At 36.3% G+C, this 22,447-nt stretch overlaps 1 protein-coding gene across 4 annotated transcripts in view; it reads right to left on the reverse strand.

Annotated features, from left to right (window-relative positions):
* Positions 1–22,447, reverse strand: part of cpne4a (copine IVa) — a 122,300-nt gene that overhangs the window by 86,597 nt on the left and 13,256 nt on the right. For all 4 annotated transcript variants that reach the window (XM_073926510.1, XM_073926511.1, XM_073926509.1 and 1 more), the window contains one exon: positions 7,644–7,833. In XM_073926510.1, the coding sequence (XP_073782611.1) occupies positions 7,644–7,814 (171 nt within the window). In that variant the 5' untranslated portion in view covers positions 7,815–7,833. The remainder of the gene's footprint in view (positions 1–7,643; positions 7,834–22,447) is intronic.

Raw genomic sequence — 22,447 nt, forward strand, 5'->3', positions numbered from 1 at the left:
AGTCAGCATTTTGGAGTGGCTTTTTTGTGATTCAGAGCATTTTCAATGTGTGTGTGAGTGCTTGTGATGAGCTCGAGGTCAACGGTGGATTTGTACTCTCTCTGAATGCTGCAGTTTAAAAGCTTGTTGAGACACGCGAGTGCTGTTTCCTGTTCTTGCGGTCATTGGAGAGCCACAGCTAAATAAACAAACACGGCTCTTTATCGAGGGTCAACAGATAGTCAAGATGCTGCACATTTGACACACTGTTTATGGTTATTGTTTCGTACAGTAGTAAAAGCTTTCTAAGTATACGATCATTCTATAGTGGGAGGTCAGAGTTTTGTTTGTTTGAAAACAATATATAACTGAAATACATTAGTAATGAAAGTAATATTGTGAAATACTATTGCAAATTTGTAATATCACTTTCTGGATCTGGATTGCAGGAATAGATGACAATTATTCTTGCAATATCAAAGTTAAAAACATGCATTTATTTTTATTTTTTTATATTATTAAAGTGTCTTTTAATAAAATTTTGTTAATATTAATTTTTAAATAGCATTTAATAAAGTTATTTTGTACACACAGAAAAACAATTAGAAGCAAGTAAAATTAATGTTTCAATTCAATTAACATTTGAGAAAATCAAAAGCCGAATAATGGGAGATATAATGTTTAATTTTCATTCATTATTATTGATACAGTGCTCAGCATATATGAGTACACCCCTCACAGATCTAGCTTTTAAATTCATGTATTTAATAGGAAGCTATTGATATTATATTTGCGCATATACATTAGTTTAGTCAGTACTGAAGCCAAATTTGGAGCTTATCTAACAAAATAACGGTTCAAAAACTAGTACACCCAAATTTATGTTATAGAAAAACAATAAATACACATTTTAAAAAGAGATAAAAATCAAGAAAAGCAAAAAAAGGCAAAATTTTAGTTGAAATGTTGTAGGTTGTAATTTATTTTCGCAATATTTTGGTTGAATTTATTTGTGTTATGTTTCAATTTCATCTTCATGTTTGGTGAATACAATATTATTTTAATAAATGTATATGTTTAATGAATCTGTTTTGTTTAAACGCACCAAAATACATTGCCTATACTCACAGAGAAATGGATAAAAATATTCGTTTTTAAAATAAGGTGTACTCAATTATGCTGAGCACTGTATATTTATATGAAAATAAAGGAACAAAGTTAATTATGATTATTAAACTATATGAAATAGTAAGCAATCATACTAAATAAAATTATATTTTTAATGAGAGAAACACCTTCTGCCTGACCAAATTTTGGCAAAAAATGGGAATAAAATATTATAGTGGTAAAGTATTCAGATTTGAAATGCAAACCAGGATCATTCTGAAAACGTACTGATATATACGTTTCTGAAAACAACCAAATACGTCCCGGAAGTTTTTTTTGCTGTTTTTGTTTCTGCAAATCCACCGGAGGCCGCTGTATATGCTTTTTGAGATCTCAAATTTCTCTCGCAAGGGCCATTCATGCTGCTGTTCTTGCGTAAATCCACCAGAGGCCACTGTCGATTGACTGACTGATCGACTGACTGACCGACCGATCGATTGACTCAGCCTACCCCTTCCCTAAACCCAACCGATAGTGTTTTCAAAAGTACCGACTGACCAGCCCACTCAATTCCCTAATCCCAACTGACAGTGTTTTCAAAAGCAATCCAGAAAAAGAAAAGCCCTTACCTGATTTTTACCACATTTTCTGATCTTACCACATTCCCCTGTTATTCACTTGTTTATTTTATTTTTGGGGTTTTTGCTTGACAGGTCACAAGTCTGCTGACATATGCAGCGAGCCACCAAACAAACTGGTAACAACAAAAAAACTGTCCACACGTAGGTAAGCGGTCAGCTGATAAGTGCAAAAAGAAATGCCGTCATACAACCTCATAGCGTTCATTTTAAAGACTACATAATGGCTACATAATTTGCAATCTCTAGAAAGGTATATAGGGCTACGTTTTCAAAATGAGCCTGGGTTGTTAAAATTACAATTAATTAGCATTTTTTCCTTAGTGTTAATGCCTTAAGAGGGACTTTTATAATGTATTTAAGTGAATGTTGCTCTAAATATGTCTGGATATTAAAAGTTTTTATACTGCATGACATTTAAATTTGTGTCTAATATAAATCATGTCAAAAATATGAGACAAATATTTTTTATCGTACAAAAAATTAAGAAAACATCCTTTTATAAGCGAAAAAAAACTACATCTAAAGCTGTATTACACTATGAAACAGACAGACAGACAGACAGACAGACAGACAGACAGACAGACAGACAGATGATAGATAGATAGATAGATAGATAGATAGATAGATAGATAGATAGATAGATAGATAGATAGATAGATAGATGATAGATAGATAGATAGATAGATAGATGATAGATAGATAGATAGATAGATAGATAGATAGATAGATAGATAGATAGATAGATAGATAGATAGATAGATAGATAGATAGATAGATAGATAGATAGATAGATAGATAGATAGATAGATAGATAGATAGATAGATAGATAGATAGATTATATCAAATTATTGTATATCAAAGTATTCTCTTTCAGACCAGCATATAAATCGCACACTACATCTCTACATCAAAAAACTAAATAAAACCTACAACTTTCAACCCAAACCAGTGACCTCTGAGACAGTACTTTGAGTAATCTCCTCTCGCGGCTCCAGATGATTGTGGGATATTCTTGGTAGCAAGATACAGAGCGAATTTAATTAACACTGTCAAAATTCCACTAAAGATTTGATAATGGCTCCCAGTGTACAGTTAGAAAGTGAGAGATGAGCAATCGAACGGAGAGAGGAACACCAGCGCAGTGGGATATTCTGCTTCAATTAGATTTAGCCAAAACCCACCGATATTATATTTAAGTCGTTGGACCACTCGACAGAATAGCACGTATAAGTGACATTTCCAGATAAATGACTTTGACCCACGATCGCAAGGCATACTGAGGAAACGGGCGAAGAGTAATGCAATCATGAGCGCAATAAATCACACTGCTCTTGTTTGTTGAGCTAGAAATGTAAATTTGCTTCAGGCAGCATCAGAGAAACTGAATATCATGATATTTCTCTCTTAATACGCATTAGCTTATCGCTCACAAGCAAGGACTTTTTTTACACTCTTTGTTTTATTATTCACAACATTACCCGTTTTAAAATTTCTAATGCGCAAATCTCAGGGCATTTAATTTTAGGTGGAAAAAAAAACTTTAAAAAGCATGACACAACAGGCTCATATAAAAGAACAAACAGTGCAGCAAAACAGAAGACGTTCTTCAAACGCTCTTCATAGCAGAATTTCCAGGAGGAATGAGGACGTCCACTGAGAACAGGAATGAAACGGTCGCAAAATGAAGATTTTACAGCGTGCTTTGCTTTAGAGACACACACACTCACAGAGCAGAATCACCATAAGTGAATATGTGAATGTCTAATGAGACAGAGAGAGAGTGGTGGAAACAGATTCCCTTCTGGTCGAGCTGGCAAAGCCTTCATAACCTGACAGGGAGATTTCTGAGTGAACATATGCTTCTCTCGGGTTCTGTCAAGTGTGTGAAAAAATGTATATATCATTATCCCGAAAGAACAAACAGCTTTTCAGATATCAAGCAAATATGGGAGCAGCGCAGAGCTAAACATAAAAAGTATGACCAACGAGGAAAATATGCAACATTTTAAGCTGTACAATACATCCAGAAAGTATTCATAGCGCTTCACTTTTCCACATTTTCTATGCTACAGCCTTATTCCAAAATGGATTAAATTCATTCACTTCCTCAAAGTTCTGCACACAATACCCCATTATGACAATGTGAAAAAAGATTTTTTGAATTTGTTGCAAATTTATTAAAACTGAAAAATCACATGTACATAAGTATTCACAGCCTTTGCTCAATACTTTGTTGATGCACCTTTGGCAACAATTATAGCCTCAAGTCTTTTTAAATATGATGCCACAAGCTTGACACACCTGTCTTTGGGAATTTTTGACCATTACTCATTTGCAGTACCTCTCAAGCTCTATCAGGTTGGATGGGAAGTGACAATGTACAGCCATTTTCAGATCTCTCCAGAAATGTTCAAAAGGATTTAGGTCTGGGCTCTCGCTGGGCCACTCAAGGACATTCATTGAGTTGTTGTGAAGCCACTCCATTGATATTTTGGCAGTGTGCTCTGGGTCATTGTCCTGCTGGAAGATGAACAGTTGCCGCAGTGTGAGGTCAGGGGCACTCCGAAGCAGGTTTTCATTCAGGATGTCTTTGTACATTGCTGCATTCATCTTTCCCTCTATCCTGACTAGTCTTCCAGTTCCTGCTGCTGAAAAACATCTCCACAGCATGATGCTGCCACCACAACGCTTCACTGTAGGGATGGTATTAGCCTGGTGATGAGAGGTGCCTGGTTTTCTCCTAACGTAACGCCAGGCATTCACTCCAAAGAGTTAAATTTTAGTCTCATCAGACCAGAGAATTTAGTTTTTTATGGTCTGAGAGTCCTTCAGATGCCTTTTGGAAAATTCCAGGCAGGGAGTGGCTTCCGTCTGGCCACTCTACCATATACGGGCCTGATTGGTGGATTGCTGCACAGATGGTTGTCCTTCTGTAAGGTTCTCCTCTCTCCCCAGAAGAACGCTGGAGCTCAGACAGTGACCATCGGGTTATTGATCCCCTCCCTGACTAAGGCAATTCTCATCCACGATCACTCAGCTTAGATGGCCGGCCAGCTCTAGAAAGAGTCCTGGTGGTTCCAAACATCTTCCACTTATGATGGAGGCCACTGTGCTCATTGGAACTTTCAGACCAGCAGAAATTTTCCTGTAACCTTCTCCAGTCTAGTGCCTCAAGACAATCCTGTCTTAAAGGTCTACAGACAATTCTTTTGTCTTCATGCTTGGTTTGTGCTTTGACATGCATGGCCAACCCTGGGACTTTATATAGACAGGTGTATGCCTTTTCAAATCATGTTCAATCAACTGAATTTACCACAGGGGAACTCCCCTGTGGAAACAGAATGTACCTCAGCTCAATTTAGAGCTTGATGGCAAAAGGCTGTGAATACTTCTGTACAAGTGATTTTTCAGGGTTTTAATTTTTAATATAATTTGCAATAATTAAAAAAAAAACATATTTTCACATTGCTATTTTAGGGTATTGTGTGTAGAATATTGAGGTAAATTTATTTAATCCATTTTGGAATAAGGCTGAAACATAAAAAAAATGTGGAAAAAGTGAAGCGCTATGAATACTTTCTGGATTCACTGTAGTTCACCCAAAATTTGCTGTTAATTTACTCAAGCCGAGGCCCTCTGACACAAACATTAAATAGATTTTTAACTAAAACTGTGTGTGTTTGTGATCCATAAAGAGTCAAATAAACATATACAGGCAAAACTAAGTTGATAACCATGCACTGCAAAAAAAAAACTTTGAGTTTACTTTAAGTTTTTGACTTTATAATCCAAATATCTAAAGATTCTTAAAGCAAGAAACATTTTTCAGACAAGTAAAAAATATTGTCTTGTTATCAGAAATAATGTTAATATTAGGTGAGTTTTTTTCTGAAAACATGCAAAATAATAAGCCAATGGAGTGAGTAAAATAATCTTATTTTAAAAGAAAACAAGATTATTTTGTTTACCCCATTGGCAGAGTATTTTGCTTGTGTTCAGGAAATAGTCACTTAATTTGATTTATTATTTTTGAAAACTTTATTTTTTATAACTAATGTTTTTTTTTCTGCCTAATGATTGAAAACACTTGAGCTGATGCTGTTCTTTCTTGTTATTTTTATTGTTATTTATTATTTTTTCATGATTTAAAATAAATCTCATCAGCTTAAAAAATATCCTTTAATGTACTACTGAAGATAAAACAACTCGGATGGCCTAGCCCTGAGGGTGAGTAAATAAACAGCAATTTTTCATTTTTGAGTTTTAAAGGCCCAAATATACTTTAGGCCAAATCAAAGCACACACTGGTGTGACAAAATTAGGCCAAAATTTAGTTTGTTTTGAGAGTTTGAAAACAAGCTTGTGAACATAAACAAACATGAAAGATGCTTAGATACTGTAGTCTAATTCTAACCAAAAGTAACACAATATTCCAAAGCTGTATGCTTCTCTTTCCTCTTATTTTTCGTGTATGTTTTGTTACAGAGAGGAAAGTGTACAGCTCATATTTGCTAAACCTAGCAGCATATGCACTAATAAAAATAGGTAGAGTTTACTTACATTTTGATTACTTACAAACTTTGGTAAGTTGTTGCACTCATGTAAGAATTTGAGTTTAATTTTCTTATTTAAGTTACATAAAAGTAATAACGTTCCTTAATTTTTTACTTACAGTATGTGGATAGAAGAACATCTACCACATAAAAAATTGCCAAAATAATTTGTGGTTTATTCTGCTATGGCAACCCAATTTGAATTTTTACTTAATCTTTTATAAAAGATTAATAATTAAAATTAAAATACATTTTACACTCTTTGTCAGTTTTCTAAAACTTCTTTTGTACTGTAGCTAAGTGTATGGAATACTTTTTGTACAGTTTGTCTACAATCTGTCAAATAAAATTCAATTCAATTCAATTCAATTCAATTCAACAGCCATGCATCTGAAGATGTAGCTTAACCTAAAAATAAGCACAGAAGGTTTCTTGTAGCAATCTACCTGACAATGTACAGACACAACAAAGCTATCCACACACTGTAATACATGGTACACAATAAAAGATGGCAACATTTTTTAATTATTTAAGTGTATGAATGTGTCATTTTGAGTAAAAAATTAACTCTCGATGCCATGAAACAGCAAGTTACTACACCTAACAACAAAAGCAATGATGAAACTGCAGAAGTGCAAAAAACGGTAAATGCACCAGTGCATGATAAGAACAGGTATCACGAAGTGTCTTGAAAAATTTCTAGTCAAATATTATTTACTGTCATCATGGCAAAGATAAAATAAATCAGTTATAGAGTTATTAAAACTATTATGTTTAGAAATGTGTTGAATTTTTTTCTCTCCGTTTAACAGAAATTGTGGAAAAAATAAACAGGGGGGCTAATAATTCTGACTTATATATATATATATATATATATATATATATATATATAGAAGCCGCAACCCAGCCGCAACCCATCTCTGGGAAACATCCACACACTCATTCATACGCACACTCATACACTACGGACAATTTAGCCTACCCAATTCACTTGCACCGCATGTCTTTGGACTGTGGGGGAAACCCAAGCACCCGGAGGAAACCCACACGAATGCAGCCGAGGTTCGAACCAGCAACCCAGCGACCTTCTTGCTGTGAGGCAACAGCACTACCTACTCCGCCACTGCGCCACCCTTATTTATATATATATCAGGGCCTTGACTGAGGAACACCTCTATATGTTTATGCTCAAACAAACAAAACAAATGAGTGGCAAATTGCAAGAAAACAGTAAAGTAATGTGTGAAAAGATGAGTGTAACGCAAAATGCATCTATGGTTCCCATAACCAATTAGGAGACATTAACAATTATTTAATTTGTAACATAACTAGAGATTGTATGGATCTACAAGGATTACACACCTCAAGCCACTGGCCATGGGACTGCATTTTGATGACCACGCAAGGATCCGGTTTGGAGAGGGCGTCCCGGTCTGAGATGCCTTTACAGGCCACCCGCAGCTCTACTTTGGTCAGGCAGGGGCTGCTGAACAGGCCCAGAGAATTGGCTGCAGACTCGTAGATGTCGCTCATGGTTCAGGAGACACTTGTGCTGAAAGAGGTCAAAAGAATTTATTAATACTGAGAGATTAGATTTGAATTTTCTTTATCCATCGATTCAAACAATGTGAATTAATGCAGTTGATTTAGTCATTCAAATTGTTAAATTATTTATTATAAATTAATATTTAATGGGGGGGAATAGTTTACTCACACTTTTATATAAACAAATAAATAAATAGATAAATAGATAAATAAATATATAAATATAAAATATATGAATGAATGAATGAATGAATGAATAATTGAATGAATGAATGAATGAATGAATGAATGAATGAATGAATGAATGAATGAATGAATGAAGGAAGAAAGGAAGGAAGGAAGGACGGAAGGAAGGAAGGAAGGAAGGAAGGAAGGATGACTAAATGAATAATTAAACAAAATATTTAAATAAATTGACAGACTTATTAAAGAATTAAAATATTTTAATTAAATTTAAGAACTATGACAGAATTAAAGAATTCACATCGTTGTGCACTACAGTATTATACTTTAATAAAAAATATGCATGGTGGATATTTGCATTTCTGGTTAAGATAAAATATGTTAAGGGTTGTATAATGCCCCATAATTTTTCACTTGGAATGTATTTTTGCCTGTGTGTTAATTGTGAGACATATGGGAAGCCTATAGAGACCCTACTGTAATTTATTGAGCTGATGAGTGGAAAAATATCTAATCAGAAATCCCATCATCCCAATCAGTTATAATATGGAGCAAATCATCTGAGCTATAGTAACTGAAATCCTACAGCACCTGTGGACAGAAGGAAATGAGAAATATGAGCTGAAGGATGACGATTGGATGTTAAATTTTTAAAGTTGTTTTCATGCGTGTTCGATATATGCCAAAAGAGAAACGACATTCAAATACATCAGCAGCGTCAGGAAAAAAAAAAAAACAAGTCAAGCATTTGAGCAAAAGTACAGATACACTTATATAATATTGCTCCAGTTAAACTTTTAAGTCTTTTTACTTGAGTAATAAAGTAATTGATTTTTTATGCATTCAAAGTAAAGTACTTATTTGTAAACATTTATTGATTTGGCAAAGAAATATTTCATTCTATTAACTAGTCACATCAGACTGCTAATCCATATTGATAAATGCCTATAATACAACTCGCTCTTTAAGATCTCTAATCTCAGGGCTTCTGGTAATACCTAGAAAAGCAGTCTAAAGGAGGTCGAGCCTTCTCATTTATGGCTCCTAAACTCTGGAATAGTCTTCCTGATAATGTCCAAAACTCAGACACACTCTCTCATTTTAAAACTAGATTAAAAACTTTTTAGTAAAACATGCACACAATGCATCACATAAGAGTGATTGCAATGTCATTTTACATTTAATTATTCAATTTGAACACTGGTAGACTCTCCAGAATACCATTAAGCCATGTTTAATCCATTTGTATCTTTACTCTATACTTCATTTATCTACTGCATGCTTTCAAACAGATCTATTCAAGTCATCTGGTGAAATCATACTGCAATATAAACACTCACCGGCCACTTTATTAGATACACCTGTCTAACTGCTCGTTAACACAAATTTCTAATCAGAAAATCTCATGGCAGCAACTTAATGCATTTAGGCATGTAGACATGGTCAAGACGATCTGCTGCAGTTCAAACCCAGCATCAGAATGAAGAAGAAAGGTGATTTAAGTGACTTTGAAAGTGGCATGGTTGTTGGTGCCAGACGGGCTTCTCTGAGTGCGGAAGTGGCAGGTCTTTAGGAGCAAATGACTTGTTGATGCCAGAGGTCAGAGGAGATTGGCCAGACTGGTTAGAGCTGATAAAAAGGCAACAATTACTCACATAACCACTCGTTACAACCGAGGTATGCAGATGAGGATCTCTTAACGCACGACATGTCCAACCCTGAGAAAATTTGGACAATACCTATTGGACAATAGAAGATTGGAGAAACGTTGACAGGTCTGATGAGTCTCAATTTCTGCTGCGACATTCGGATGGTAGGGTCAGAATTTGGCGTGAACAACATGAAAGCATGGATCCATCCTCCCTTGTATCAACGGTTCAGGCTGGTGGTGCTGGTGTAATGGTGTGGGGGGTATTTTCTTGGCATACTTTGGGCCCATTGGTAGCAACTGAGCATTGTTTCAATGTCACCACATACCTGAGTATTGTTGCTGACCATGTCCGTCCATTTATGACCACAGTGTACCCATCATCTGATGGCTATTTCCAGCAGGATAACGCGCCATGTCATAAAGCACAAATCATATCAGACTGGATTCTTGAAAATGACAGCGAGTTCACTGCACTCAAGTGGCCTTCACAGTCACCAGAACTCAATCCAATAGAACACCTTAGGGATGTGGTGGAATGGGAGATCTGCAGCAACTGCGACAAATCTGCAGCAACTGCGTGATGCTATCATGTCAATATGGACCAAAATATCTGAGTAATATTTACAGCACCTTGTTAAATCTATGCCATGAACAATTAAGGCAGTTCTGAAGGCAAAAGGGGGTCCAACCCGGTACTAGTAAGGTGTACCTAATAAAGTGGCGGGTCAGTTTATGTCGCAGAAAAACAAAATGTCACAATGTGATTTCATTCCAATCTCACGCATCCCTAACAGTTACACTCTTTAAAATTGCTGTCAGATTGAATTAAACAGTAGGAATCTGTGACTCCCACAGACTAATAATCTGACCCAAAGCAGATTGTAAGTAACAGATAGATCTGACCTATGAGAACTGCACTGTGAAAGAGAGCAACTCAGTGCAAGGATAATTCTCAACCAGTGCAAAGTCATCCATCACACCCACCATATCCCACTGACAGATGACAGCCTCATACATTATAGGTCAGCGATGATAATACTGAGGTGAACGCTTCTCTCTCTCTCATAACTAAAGCATAACTGTGCGTGTGTGTAAACTTCTCAACACCGGGGGCAAACTACGTCATCACTTTTTCCTCTTCTGGATGCTATTTATACCTCTTGAGTGTTTTCTCAGCCATTTCCCCCTCTATTTCAGTCTCTGTTAATGACTCTCACTTCAGCTTCTTCATATTGTCTCCAAACACACAATGTTTGCAGCTGAAATACAATTACGAAGTCTCAAGAAATCCTCAATGCCAAATTACACCCATTAATAACACTTAAACTGATTACAGCCTCTTACTGGTGAAAAAAAAAGTTAAATATGCAATTTCATAATGAATACTGTAAACACTGCATATAATATTCTAAAGGGCATCTATTTTACCCCTTTTTCAAGATTTAATATAAGTCTTTTATGTCTCCAGAATGTGTCTGTAAAGTTTCAGCTCAAAACACCCATCAGATTTTTTATACCTTTCAGAATATTGTAATTTTGTAGCTGTTTTTGTTGCCTGTGCCTTTAATGCTAGTTCTTCCCGCCCACCGTTCCCACATGCCTGTCAGAGTGTGCCTCAATCTCCAGCTGCATCAGATAAACAGCACAGTGACAGACCTGAAGGAAGCAGATCTCACATAACGTTTGTGAGAAATACTACAGTAAGAACTTTCCCAATGATTATTTGATGTATTTATTGCGGAGTTAATTCGAGCTTTTCTGCACAACCCAAGCTCATTCTGAAAACGTAGTCCCGCGGACGTTTCTGGAGACAGCGGAATACGTCCCGGGAAGTACGTACGGCTGCATTTATTTTTTTCAATCGAACGCGGGGCGTTGTGACGCTGTTCCCTTTCGCGCTTGCCTACCGGCAGGCCGGCCGACCGCTTACCTCCTTGTGTAGGGCTTCCCCGCTGTAACCCGTTTGTCCACTCAAAAACAGAATCCTAAAAATTAAGTGAACGAGTTTCGTAACAGGGTGAGAATGCGGTGAAATCCGAAAACGCGGTAGAAAAAAAAATCAGGGCTTTTCTTTTTTTTTGGACGGCTTTTGTAAACTGTTGCTTGGGTTATCACAGCTTTGCAAGGTTTGGATATCCGCTATGTTAATGTACAAAATAAACCTGATTCTATGTCCACAAACCGGGATTGAAGCGTCTTCTTTTATAATTGTATTGACATGTGGCTGTAGTGATGAATTACGTAGTGATTTTACCGTCTTTATTACAAACACGCACTGTTTAAAAAATGTTTTAAACTTGTTGTCATGAGAGTAAACTCTTCATTTGTTTCACAGGTTACTTTTTATTAAACAGACAAGCATGAACAACGCACTTCCTCTGAACTCTGTCATTGACTTTCCGGGTTAACCCCTTTGACCCCCACGGGGTGGGGTTGCACCAAACAGGTACAATATGATTGGTTAACATAATAAACTGGTTTCCCACACTTGTAAAACTCATTCTTGATCACATTTGATGAAAATTAAGGATCACAGCGAGCTGAATAGATAATTTAATCTAAGGTGCTTTGCGCATGTCGTGACTTGTTGTCATGATCATACATGTTACCACAGACAATGCATAGCTGTCAATCGATTTGGTGGGTGGGGAAACTGCACACCAACATCACGTTGGCCTCGGCCACAAGATTGGAGGGATTTGGATCCTATTTTTATTGTCAGGAAATGTTAAAAAAGAGAGACTTATTGTGTTTATATCACTCTAATATGACTGTGGACACAATATAACTACACACAGTTCTGCCCAAACAGCTTCCAAAGGATGATTTTTATCATAGGTGGCCTTTAATAGTTTATCAGCTTTATTATTTTTTGTAATCCGTAGGCCAATGTACTAAAATTCACAACCATAAATGTGTTTATACAATATGATTAGATATGGTTTCATATATGCATAATATTAAGATACATATTTATATAAATTTCATATCATACTTTTGCCAATATAAAAATTTAATATTAGGGCTACGCAATATATAGTTTCATCATCGATATCGCAATGTGTGCATCTGCAATAGTCACATCGTAAAGATGTGCAAAGTTGACTTAAGTGTACTTAATATCTGTTTTTATAAATAATTTATAAGATTTATTCTTAAAATTCTTACTTAAAATTGTTGTCTTTGTTTTTAGTCTAATTATCTACATTTCAAAGTAAAAATCTAATTATTTAAATTACCCCACTGGCAAATAATTTTGCTTGTTGTTGGAAATACTCTTAATTTGACCTTTTTTATCTGAATTTTAAAACAATTATATTTTTATTTGTTGTAAAATATTTATTGCAGGAAAATAAAATACTGCAGTTTCAGATTTTGTCAATATCGTGCAGCCCTACTTAATAATATCAACTTATATTAATATTAATAGTATTAACTTACAGTTTTTCTCAGTCGCTTTGGTGCATTTCTCACAACACTATTTACATTTGCACAACAGTTAATGCATTTCTCAAAACAAATCTGACTTTTTTGCGTTGAAAAAATGTCCAGAGTAAACTGTCATAATGAAAACAAAGACAAAGCTATTTGACTATCTTGTTCATAAACAATGGTGTCAGGACTTTTCATCTTAATGATACTGACACTTTGAATGACATGAATACTTGCTTCCATTTTGAGCAAGTGACACACTTTTGCAGGTTATCAACTAGGTTTTGCAATTTGCACTAATTGTTTTGAGAAATGCATTAACTGTTGTGCAAATGTAAATAGTGTTGGGAGAAATGCACCAAAGCGACTGAGAAAAACTTTTAATAAATAAAAGTTTTTTTTATAAAGTTTAATAAAGTAGTTTCAATATTGAATTTGATTTCAGTGTTGATTTTATTCTATGTATAAGTATTTAAACTTATAAATGAATCCTCAAAAAATATGTCAAATGTCAACTTTAGGTCAAACTTAACTTGAGTAATTTAGGTCATTTAAAATGTCTTGTATTTCCATCTAAAAATTATAAAACTATTTCATAGTAAAACATACTGGTTCAAGTCCCAGCTGGGCCAGTTGGCATTTCTGTGTGGAGTTTGCATGTTCGCGTCCGGTTTCCCCCACAGTCCAAAGACATGTGGTACAGGTGAATTGGGTAGGCTAAATTGTCCGTAGTGTATGAGTGTGTGTGTGTGTGCGTGCGTGTGTGTGTGTGTGTGTGTGTGTGTGTGTGTGTGTGTGTGTGTGTGTGTGTGTGTGTGTGTGTGTGTGTGTGAATAAGTGTGTGGATGTTTACAAGAGATGGGTTGCGGCTGTAAGGGCATCCGCTGTGTAAAAATGTGCTGGATGAGTTGGCAGTTCATTCCGCTGTGGCGACCCCGGATTAATAAAGGGACTAAGCCGACAAGAAAATGAATAAAAAAGAAATGAATATTTTTATTTAGTAGCGTGTGTTACAGTACATATGTTTAGTAATTAGTATTTAAATGATTTCAATGAAAAATGCTATTTGATTGTACTTTATATTCATCCAGGAAAAAATAATTATGATTTTTCACATATATATAAACACCACGGTTTCCAACATTAAATTCATCATTTATTCATTTATTTATTTTAGTCGTCTCAGTAGAATAAACGCCTTATTCTAGCATATGTTTTATGCAATGGATGGCCTTCCAGCCGCAACCCAGTGCTGGGAAACAACCATACATTCTCATTCGCTCTCACAGACACAGACACACACACACACACACACACATAGTCTATACACTATGGCCAAATTTGATTACCCAATTCACTTGCACATCATGTCTTTGGACTGTGGGGGAAACCGGAGGACTCAGAGGAAACCCACGCGAATACAGCAGAACATGCAAACTCCTCACAGAAATGCCAACTGGCCCAGCTGTGAGGCGACAGTGCTAACCACAGAGCCACTGTGCCACCCCAAAAATTATATTGCTAACATATAAACTGTATGTTTCAGTGTCCTTCTAAACTTTACTAGACTAAAAGTTAACAAAGCATAGAGGCATATCTAAAATAAATAAATCAATAAAACATGACAGGACCTCTTAGGAGGCAGTAACCTCATCATAAGCCCCTGAGGACCTGCTCCATGACTGACTGCCTCATTTATGACTGAACTCTTGACTATACAAAAAAAAAGCACTGCACCATTCAATCAAACTCCATTAAAATCTAATGGTGGCAGTTATTGGTTCCCTAAGGCTATAAAGACAACATTAAATAAGACTGGGCACATTTGTTTTCTTAATAAATACCTCTGACTGTATTGTGCATGATTCATCAGTGTGAGAAAAACTAGTTTTCATAGTCTTTAAATGAAATGTAGAACGTCAGTGGCCAAACTATGATATATATTGAGTTCTGGAGCTCATGCGGCTGAAGTGAGTTTCAATCTATTTTTTCAACTCGCCCATCTTCATTCCATCTATCTGCTACACTATGAATACAAATCACATATAAGGACAAAAAAAATACAATAACTTTCTTTGACTCTGCAAAGGGTGTGCAGGTGTAAGCGGAATATCATAACAAATATAGGTCATGTTTTACATTTCAAAAATGTGATTTTGTATATAGAAAATTATTAGTTGTTTTCTCCATAAGAGGAAAATTAAATATTTACTTTCAAATTATTATTATTATCTTCAGGTGTACAGTTACTTCTGGCCCTTCATTATCCTCAATAGTTATTTTCACACAGTAAAATAAAGTATTCTTGCTTCTTTTTGGTCCCACTTTAAATTGTCGCTTATACCTTTAAACTTACACAGTAACTAGATATGTAAGTAGTATGTCTCTACAGTGCATGTACAAACACTGGTATGTAGCCTTTACTTGTGTTAGACTGGTGTAACTACACACATGTAACAACACACTGAATATTATGTGTAAGTTCAAATGTGTAGCAGGACATTAACAACACAATCTTTGATAAACTACTTTAATGTGAATTACTGATGTGATTCTACAATTTACCTTAAAACAACATATAAACAAAAGGCATTTGTGTATTTCTATATACACTATATACACTATATATATATATATATATATATATATATATATATATATATATATATATATATATATATATATATATATGTGTGTGTGTGTGTGTGTGTGTGTGTGTGTGTGTGTGTGTGTGTGTGTGTGTGTGTGTGTGTGTGTGTGTGTGTGTTTGCTGTTTTTAAACAGTTGCACAAAGGCTTAGGTTTCAGGCAAGTGCACACATAGGGCTCAACCTGCACTTTTTAGTCTTGGATAGACTGTGCCCTTCCAAAATAATCAGAAGTGCCCCTCCCCCCCAAAACTTTTCCAGACCTGGAAAAAGCCATGTCAAAATTCCAAGACGTTTTCAGGTTTTCCAAGACCGTTAGAACCCTGCAACGTACACTGTAAAAATGCTGCATTCATGTTGTCCCAACACAAATTGATTCATTCATTTTTCTTCAGCTCAATCGCTTATTTATCAGGGGTCACCACAGCGGAATAAACCGACATCTATTCCAGCATATGTTTTACGCAGTGAATGACCTTCCAACTGCAACACAGTACTGGGTAACACCCATACAAACTTTCTCATTCACACATGCTTTCATACACTACACCCAATTTTGTTTACTCAATTTACCAATGTCATGGGACTTGTGGGGGAAACCCACGAGAACACAGGGAGAACATGCAAACTCCACACAGAAATGCCAACTGACCCAGCCAAGGCTCGAACCAGTGACCTTCTTGCTGTGAGGCGACAGCAGCGATACCCACTCCACCACCGCGCTAATCTAGCAAATATTCATTCATTCATTTTCTTGTCGGCTTAGTCCCTTTATTAATCCGGGGTGAACGGAATTAACTTATCTAGCAAGTTTTTACGCAATGGATGCCCTTCCAGCCGCAACCCATCTCTGGGCAACATTCACACACACACTACGGACAATTTAGCCTACCCAATTCACCTGTACCACATGTCTTTGGACTGTGGGGGAAACCAGAGCACCTGGAGGAAACCCACGCGAACGCAGGGAGAACATGCAATCTCCACACAGAAACGCCAACTGAGCCAAGGCTCTAACCAGCGACCTTCTTGCTGTGAGACGACAGCACGACCTACTGCACCACTGCTTCGCCCTCTAGCAAATATTAATCAAAGTAAAAGAAACCGACACCAAATATAAAAACAGACATTTACATGCTATAACGCCAACACTAATGATTAAATCGCTGAGGAAAATCCAAAAGATAAAGTTAGATGTAAGAATTGGAGCTCTGAAAAGGACATGACGGTTTTAAATGACTTGAAAATGGTTGCGGGTGCAGTATATGAATCACAAGTGTCAACATTTTACAGTTTGAATTCATATCTCGGTTCTGTTGATATGTGATCCAAATCTTCATAGCTTGAAACAAAATGGACTGGTTTGTGCTGCGTTTCTATGGAGATCCCAGTGTAGTTGCCATTGCGGCCCATTATTTATTTTTTGGCCACCAGGTCTCCACACAGGTCGCCTTACTGAAAACCATCAAAATACCTTTAGATTGTCAGGGGAAACTGGATGACCTAGAGAAAACCCACACGAACACATGGAGAACATGCAAATTATACACAGTAAAGCCACCTGCGCCAGCTGGGACTCGAACCAGAGGCTTTCTTGCTGTGAGGCAACAGTGCTAACCACTGAGCCTCCATGCCGCCCCAGACCCAGGTCTCCCTTGTGGCAGAGGAGAATTCTAGGCCAATACTAGTTAAAAATCTTCCTAGACAACTAAGAAAGCCCTGCACAGTCTCAAAAGGTTGCAGAAGGATTCTGGGAGTATACAGGCAGCGCTGAACTAAAAACTCTCTCTGTATTCACTGAAGTGTCAGTCTCAGGAGAGTGGAGCTGACGGGACGTGGGTAAGCAGCACTCCTGTGACAGACCGGTACATACGCTCTCTTCACTGCTGCTGAGAGTCAATGAGGATTTGAGGAACTCCCTGCGACAACAGCTATAATCACGGAGCCGATGCTGTCCACCGATCTGACAATGTTAGTCTAATAGGCCTCCTGCTTTCTGCAACATTTCTATACAGCATCCTGGCGGGTAAAGCAAAGGCAGCCAAAATGTTTCATGCATCATGGATTTTTTTTTTTTTTTGGTGGGTGAAAGAAGGATGAGAAACATGGTGGATTTTTGAACACTGCTTGTTGGAATCCACATAGAAATGACTCAATTTTCTGCCACACAACCCATCTGGCTTTCATTCGCTTTGGCAGAAATATATGGGGCTGTGATCACTACAATTATGGCTCTGATGCCGTACTGGGCCACAAAAAAATCACCAACAGACAAAGCCTCAGCGCTAGATATTCAGGTGTTTGTAAGAACAAGAATTAATGACTTCATTGAAAAGTCCTCATGTTGAGTCTTTGTTAAAGCATTATATGCACCAAACCATCCAGATAGCTGGCAAACACAACATGACCAACTTTAATTGGAAGCAAAGAAGTATATGAAAATCTGACCAAAGACAGAGGTTTAATAGTGTGTACTTAGGGAAAAAGTTTGCCCAAATATGAAAATTACCTTGTAATATGAAAAACACCTAACTGTATTCACTCGCATGGCATTCTTTGTGTATACAAGGCTGCATATGCAATATGCGATATTGTTGTTGAGGGACCCAATAATGATATTTCTTATGATATAACTAACTTTAAAAGAATGCGATTTCATCAATAATTAAAAAAAAATCATTCCTTTAATTAATGATCATACTAAAATAAACAGACAATAGATATTTTTATTTAAAATAAAATAAAAACATTTAGACTTGAAAATACCATGAATTTCAGATTCACAATACAATGATATCAGGGGTTATCAGCTGATAGATATGGGCCAGCAGCGCCTACTAGTAGGCTCAGAAGGCTGTTATAATCCATCCACATGAGTAATCAGCTATACTAATAGAGATGATGTCAGATCCGGGTCTGTTTTTACACTACTGTGACGGTTGGGTTTAGGGTTGGGGAAGGGGTAGACGTTAATAAAATACAATTAATGAGAAATTAAATGAATAATATAAATAATTCTCGATAACTTCCGGCCGCAGCCTGTAACGTTACTGAAATAAACGGAGCAACAGTAAATTACCCTCACATACAGTACATCCAGAAAGCATTGATAGCGCTTCACTTTTTCCACATTTTATTATGTTACAGCCTTATTCCAAAATGGATTAAATTCATTTACTTTTTTTAAAATTCTACATAATGACAATGTGAAAACAGATTTTTTTAAATTGTTGAAAATTTATAAAAAATAAAAAAAAACACATGTACATAAGTATTCACAGCCTTTGCTCAACACTTTGTTGATGCACCTTTGGCAGCAAATACAGCCTGAAGTCTTTTTGAATATGATGCCACTCACTTGGTACACCTGTCTTTGGGAATTTTTGCCCATTCCTCTTTGCAGTACCTCTCAAGCTCTATCAGGTTGGATGGGAAGTGGCGGTGTAACATAAAGAAATGTGGAAAAGGTGAGATGCTATGAATACTTCCCGGATGCACTGCACATGCAGGGCTCATGTTTAATGTAACTATAGCAACAACATATAAAAAAAGGGTGCATGCTCTTAAAGGGGTCATACACCTTCTTACTCGTTACAAGCCGTATGTGATCTAAAGCTGATTAACCATGTGGATGGATGATAACAGCCTTCTGGGCCTACCAGTAGGCGCAGAAGGCCCCTACTGGCCAATACAAATCTATCAGCTGATAACCACTGATAACGCTCATTCAATCGAGTGATAAAATTTTAATCTGCTGTCATTTTCTTCTCTTGTCCTCTGCCGGGCATTAGTATTTATTTTCAGCTCTAGGTTCACCTAACAGCACCTACTGAAAAGAGGTGGGGATGAAGATAGTATAAGGCCCCATCTGATTGGTCAGATTTGGATTAACAACCTATACATGCAGCGCACAAATGCTTGGCACATAAAATTCATTTAATGTATTGCACTTCTCTACAATATGGATGATCCATATACTACACTGTTAGACCTTACCAGGCTTTTTTACAGTAGAACACTGGCAACACTGTTGCCAGCTACTCACTGTAAAAGTTTGGTTACAGTAAGTAACTGGCAACAGTGTTGCCAGTTAATTACTGAAACTGAACCATTACAGTGAGTGACTGGCAACAGTGTTGCCAGTTGTTTACTGTAACCGAACCATTGCAGTGAGTAGCTGGCAACAGTGTTGCCAGTTAATTACTGTAATAGAGCAGTAGTGGTAACTAACTGGAAACTGTGTACAGTTAATTACTGTACTGTAGTGTTACAACTCACAGCATTAAACTGCATACACAATAGTATGTCAAGGTGTTACTAAAATTAATTAGTATTCTTACCTGTTATTAATTCTTTAAATTAATTAAGTTGTAAATTCTGACAAATTTATTTTATTGTTTTGGCAGCAAACAAATATAAAACAGAAAATGTATAACAAAATTAAGAAATCAGCAGATATAAATATCATCTTGCATATTACTGAGAGCCCCAGGTCTGCACAGCAAGGCTGCAGTCAAACTAACGTTTAAGCATGCAAAATTCTGTCATATGGCTCTGCGAAAAGGAGTGGGATTAAACTAAATATTTAGAGATTGAAAAAGCAAGCAACTGGTCCGTAATTTTTGTTCAGAGAGGTCATGGTTTGATCTTTGATTAGTCTCAAGCAATCCCATGATGTGATTTCGCATTTCAGAGTTCTCCAAGCTTGAACTCTTCAATGCTGCAAACTGTAAAATTTTTCGCATGAGGAGTTTGCATTCCAGGTCTGCAGCATTCACATGCGTATGAATGGAAGTTTATAGAGAGAAAAGTGCAGTGTGACCGGGACTTTAAGCTGTAACTCTAATTAAACACACCTGATAAAATTAATTAAGGCTTGTTAGAAATCTACAGGTAATGTTGAAACAGGGTGGGAACTAAACTCTGCTGCCCTGCAGTTCTCCAGTAACTTGAAGTTTGACCCCCATGGTATACAGCAGGGGTGCTTAATCCTGTTCCTGGAGAGCTACGTTCCTGCAGATTTCAGTTGCTACCCATATCAAACACACCTGCCTGTAATTATAACGTGGTGTTCAAGTCCTAATTAATTGGTTTAGGTGTGTTTGATATGGATAGCAACTGAAATCTGCAGGAAGGTAGACTATGGAAGGCTAACAATGTAGCTTTCAAGTACACAGTTCAAGATAACAACAATGTAGCTTTCAAGTACACAGTTCAAGATAACAACAATATAACTTAAAACACAGCCTTATTTTATAAACCCTCAAAAACATTTGAACACATTTTACTTACTCATTTTAGATTCTTATTTAAAGCCTAAAACATATCAGACTCAACATCTGAATTGATAGACAGAGAATAGAGCACACTCAGCAGTAAACAAATCAAACACCTGGCTCTCTTAAAGGGCCAGCATTTTCTGAAAACTCTTTCTAACACCTTTGTGTTTAGAAAAGTTTTTTTTTTTTTTTTTTTTTTAAATAACACATTTTTACTAGTTATTTAGCAAAATACTAATATTCAGTTGAAAGTGCAATTTAAAATCTTAACTATAGGTCAAACTAGGCAATTAAATTAGATTAATTATAGAAAAAGTAAACAAAGTTATAAAAATTATTGTGACAATTTCTTTGCTCCGTGTGAATATTTTTGCCTTTAAATGCATTTCGTCCATATCTTACACTTACCCTTTAATAAGCTCTGTGGCATTGGTTGACTCTTGATACTCAATGTTAAAAACATAAAAGGAACCAAAGAAAACACAGAGATAAAATAAATATAAAATAGCAACATAAAGCATCAGAGTAGATAGGGCAGTAATGGTTGAACAGTAATTTACCATTTATTATCACAGTAAATATCTGTAATGGTACATAGAGTAAATTACTGTAATTTATTCTTTGCACTACAGAATTTCATACAAATCCTGCTCCTTTTACAGTAAAATACTGTTTCTTTTCATTACAGCTTAACACTGGCTATTTTACAGTTATTTACTTCATAATCTACAGTAAGGGTTAACAGTGTATGATCAAACTAACAATAATGTTTTGATTTATTGGGCAGCCCTAATTTCTTTTATCAGATGAACAGTCGCAGTGTTGTACTTCAAGTATTCTTTGACTCTTCCATACTGTATAATGGTGTTGGATAGTGGCTCATTTTTTAAAGCCTCCAAAAGCACATAAATCTGTAAGAAAACTAACCAAAACTAACCATACCCAACCAGGGGGTTCAAGTATGTCTCATGAAGTGGATTAATGTGTGTTTTTTTTACAAAAATATTTCAATTTTTTTTTTAATTTTGAACTTAAATCGCTGACGTTTTGTGGCTGCCAAATGTGTGTTCTTGACAATTCCTGGCTGATTTCTGGGTAAACCTTTGATGCATGGCAAAAGAGGCATCCATATCTGAAGCTTTGGGAATACATGGGAACCACTTAACAACCAGTTTGTTTAGCACAGACCTGTACCTGTCATACCTGTATACATAGTTTATACTCTTACTCTTTTATGAATGCATCATATGTCGAGGTCAGTCAGGCAAATTTTGCAAATTTGTATTTGGCAGTTGCTAAAAGTCATTGATTTAAGTTTTTAACTTTTAAATTAGAAATATTTCCTTCATTAATTTGCCTTCGGCTTAGTCTCTATAGTCACCCATACACACTCATTCTCACACACACTTCTAAACTATGGCCAATTTAG

The sequence above is a fragment of the Danio rerio genome, chromosome 16 (assembly GCF_049306965.1).
Source record: "Danio rerio strain Tuebingen ecotype United States chromosome 16, GRCz12tu, whole genome shotgun sequence".
NCBI lineage: Eukaryota > Metazoa > Chordata > Actinopteri > Cypriniformes > Danionidae > Danio > Danio rerio.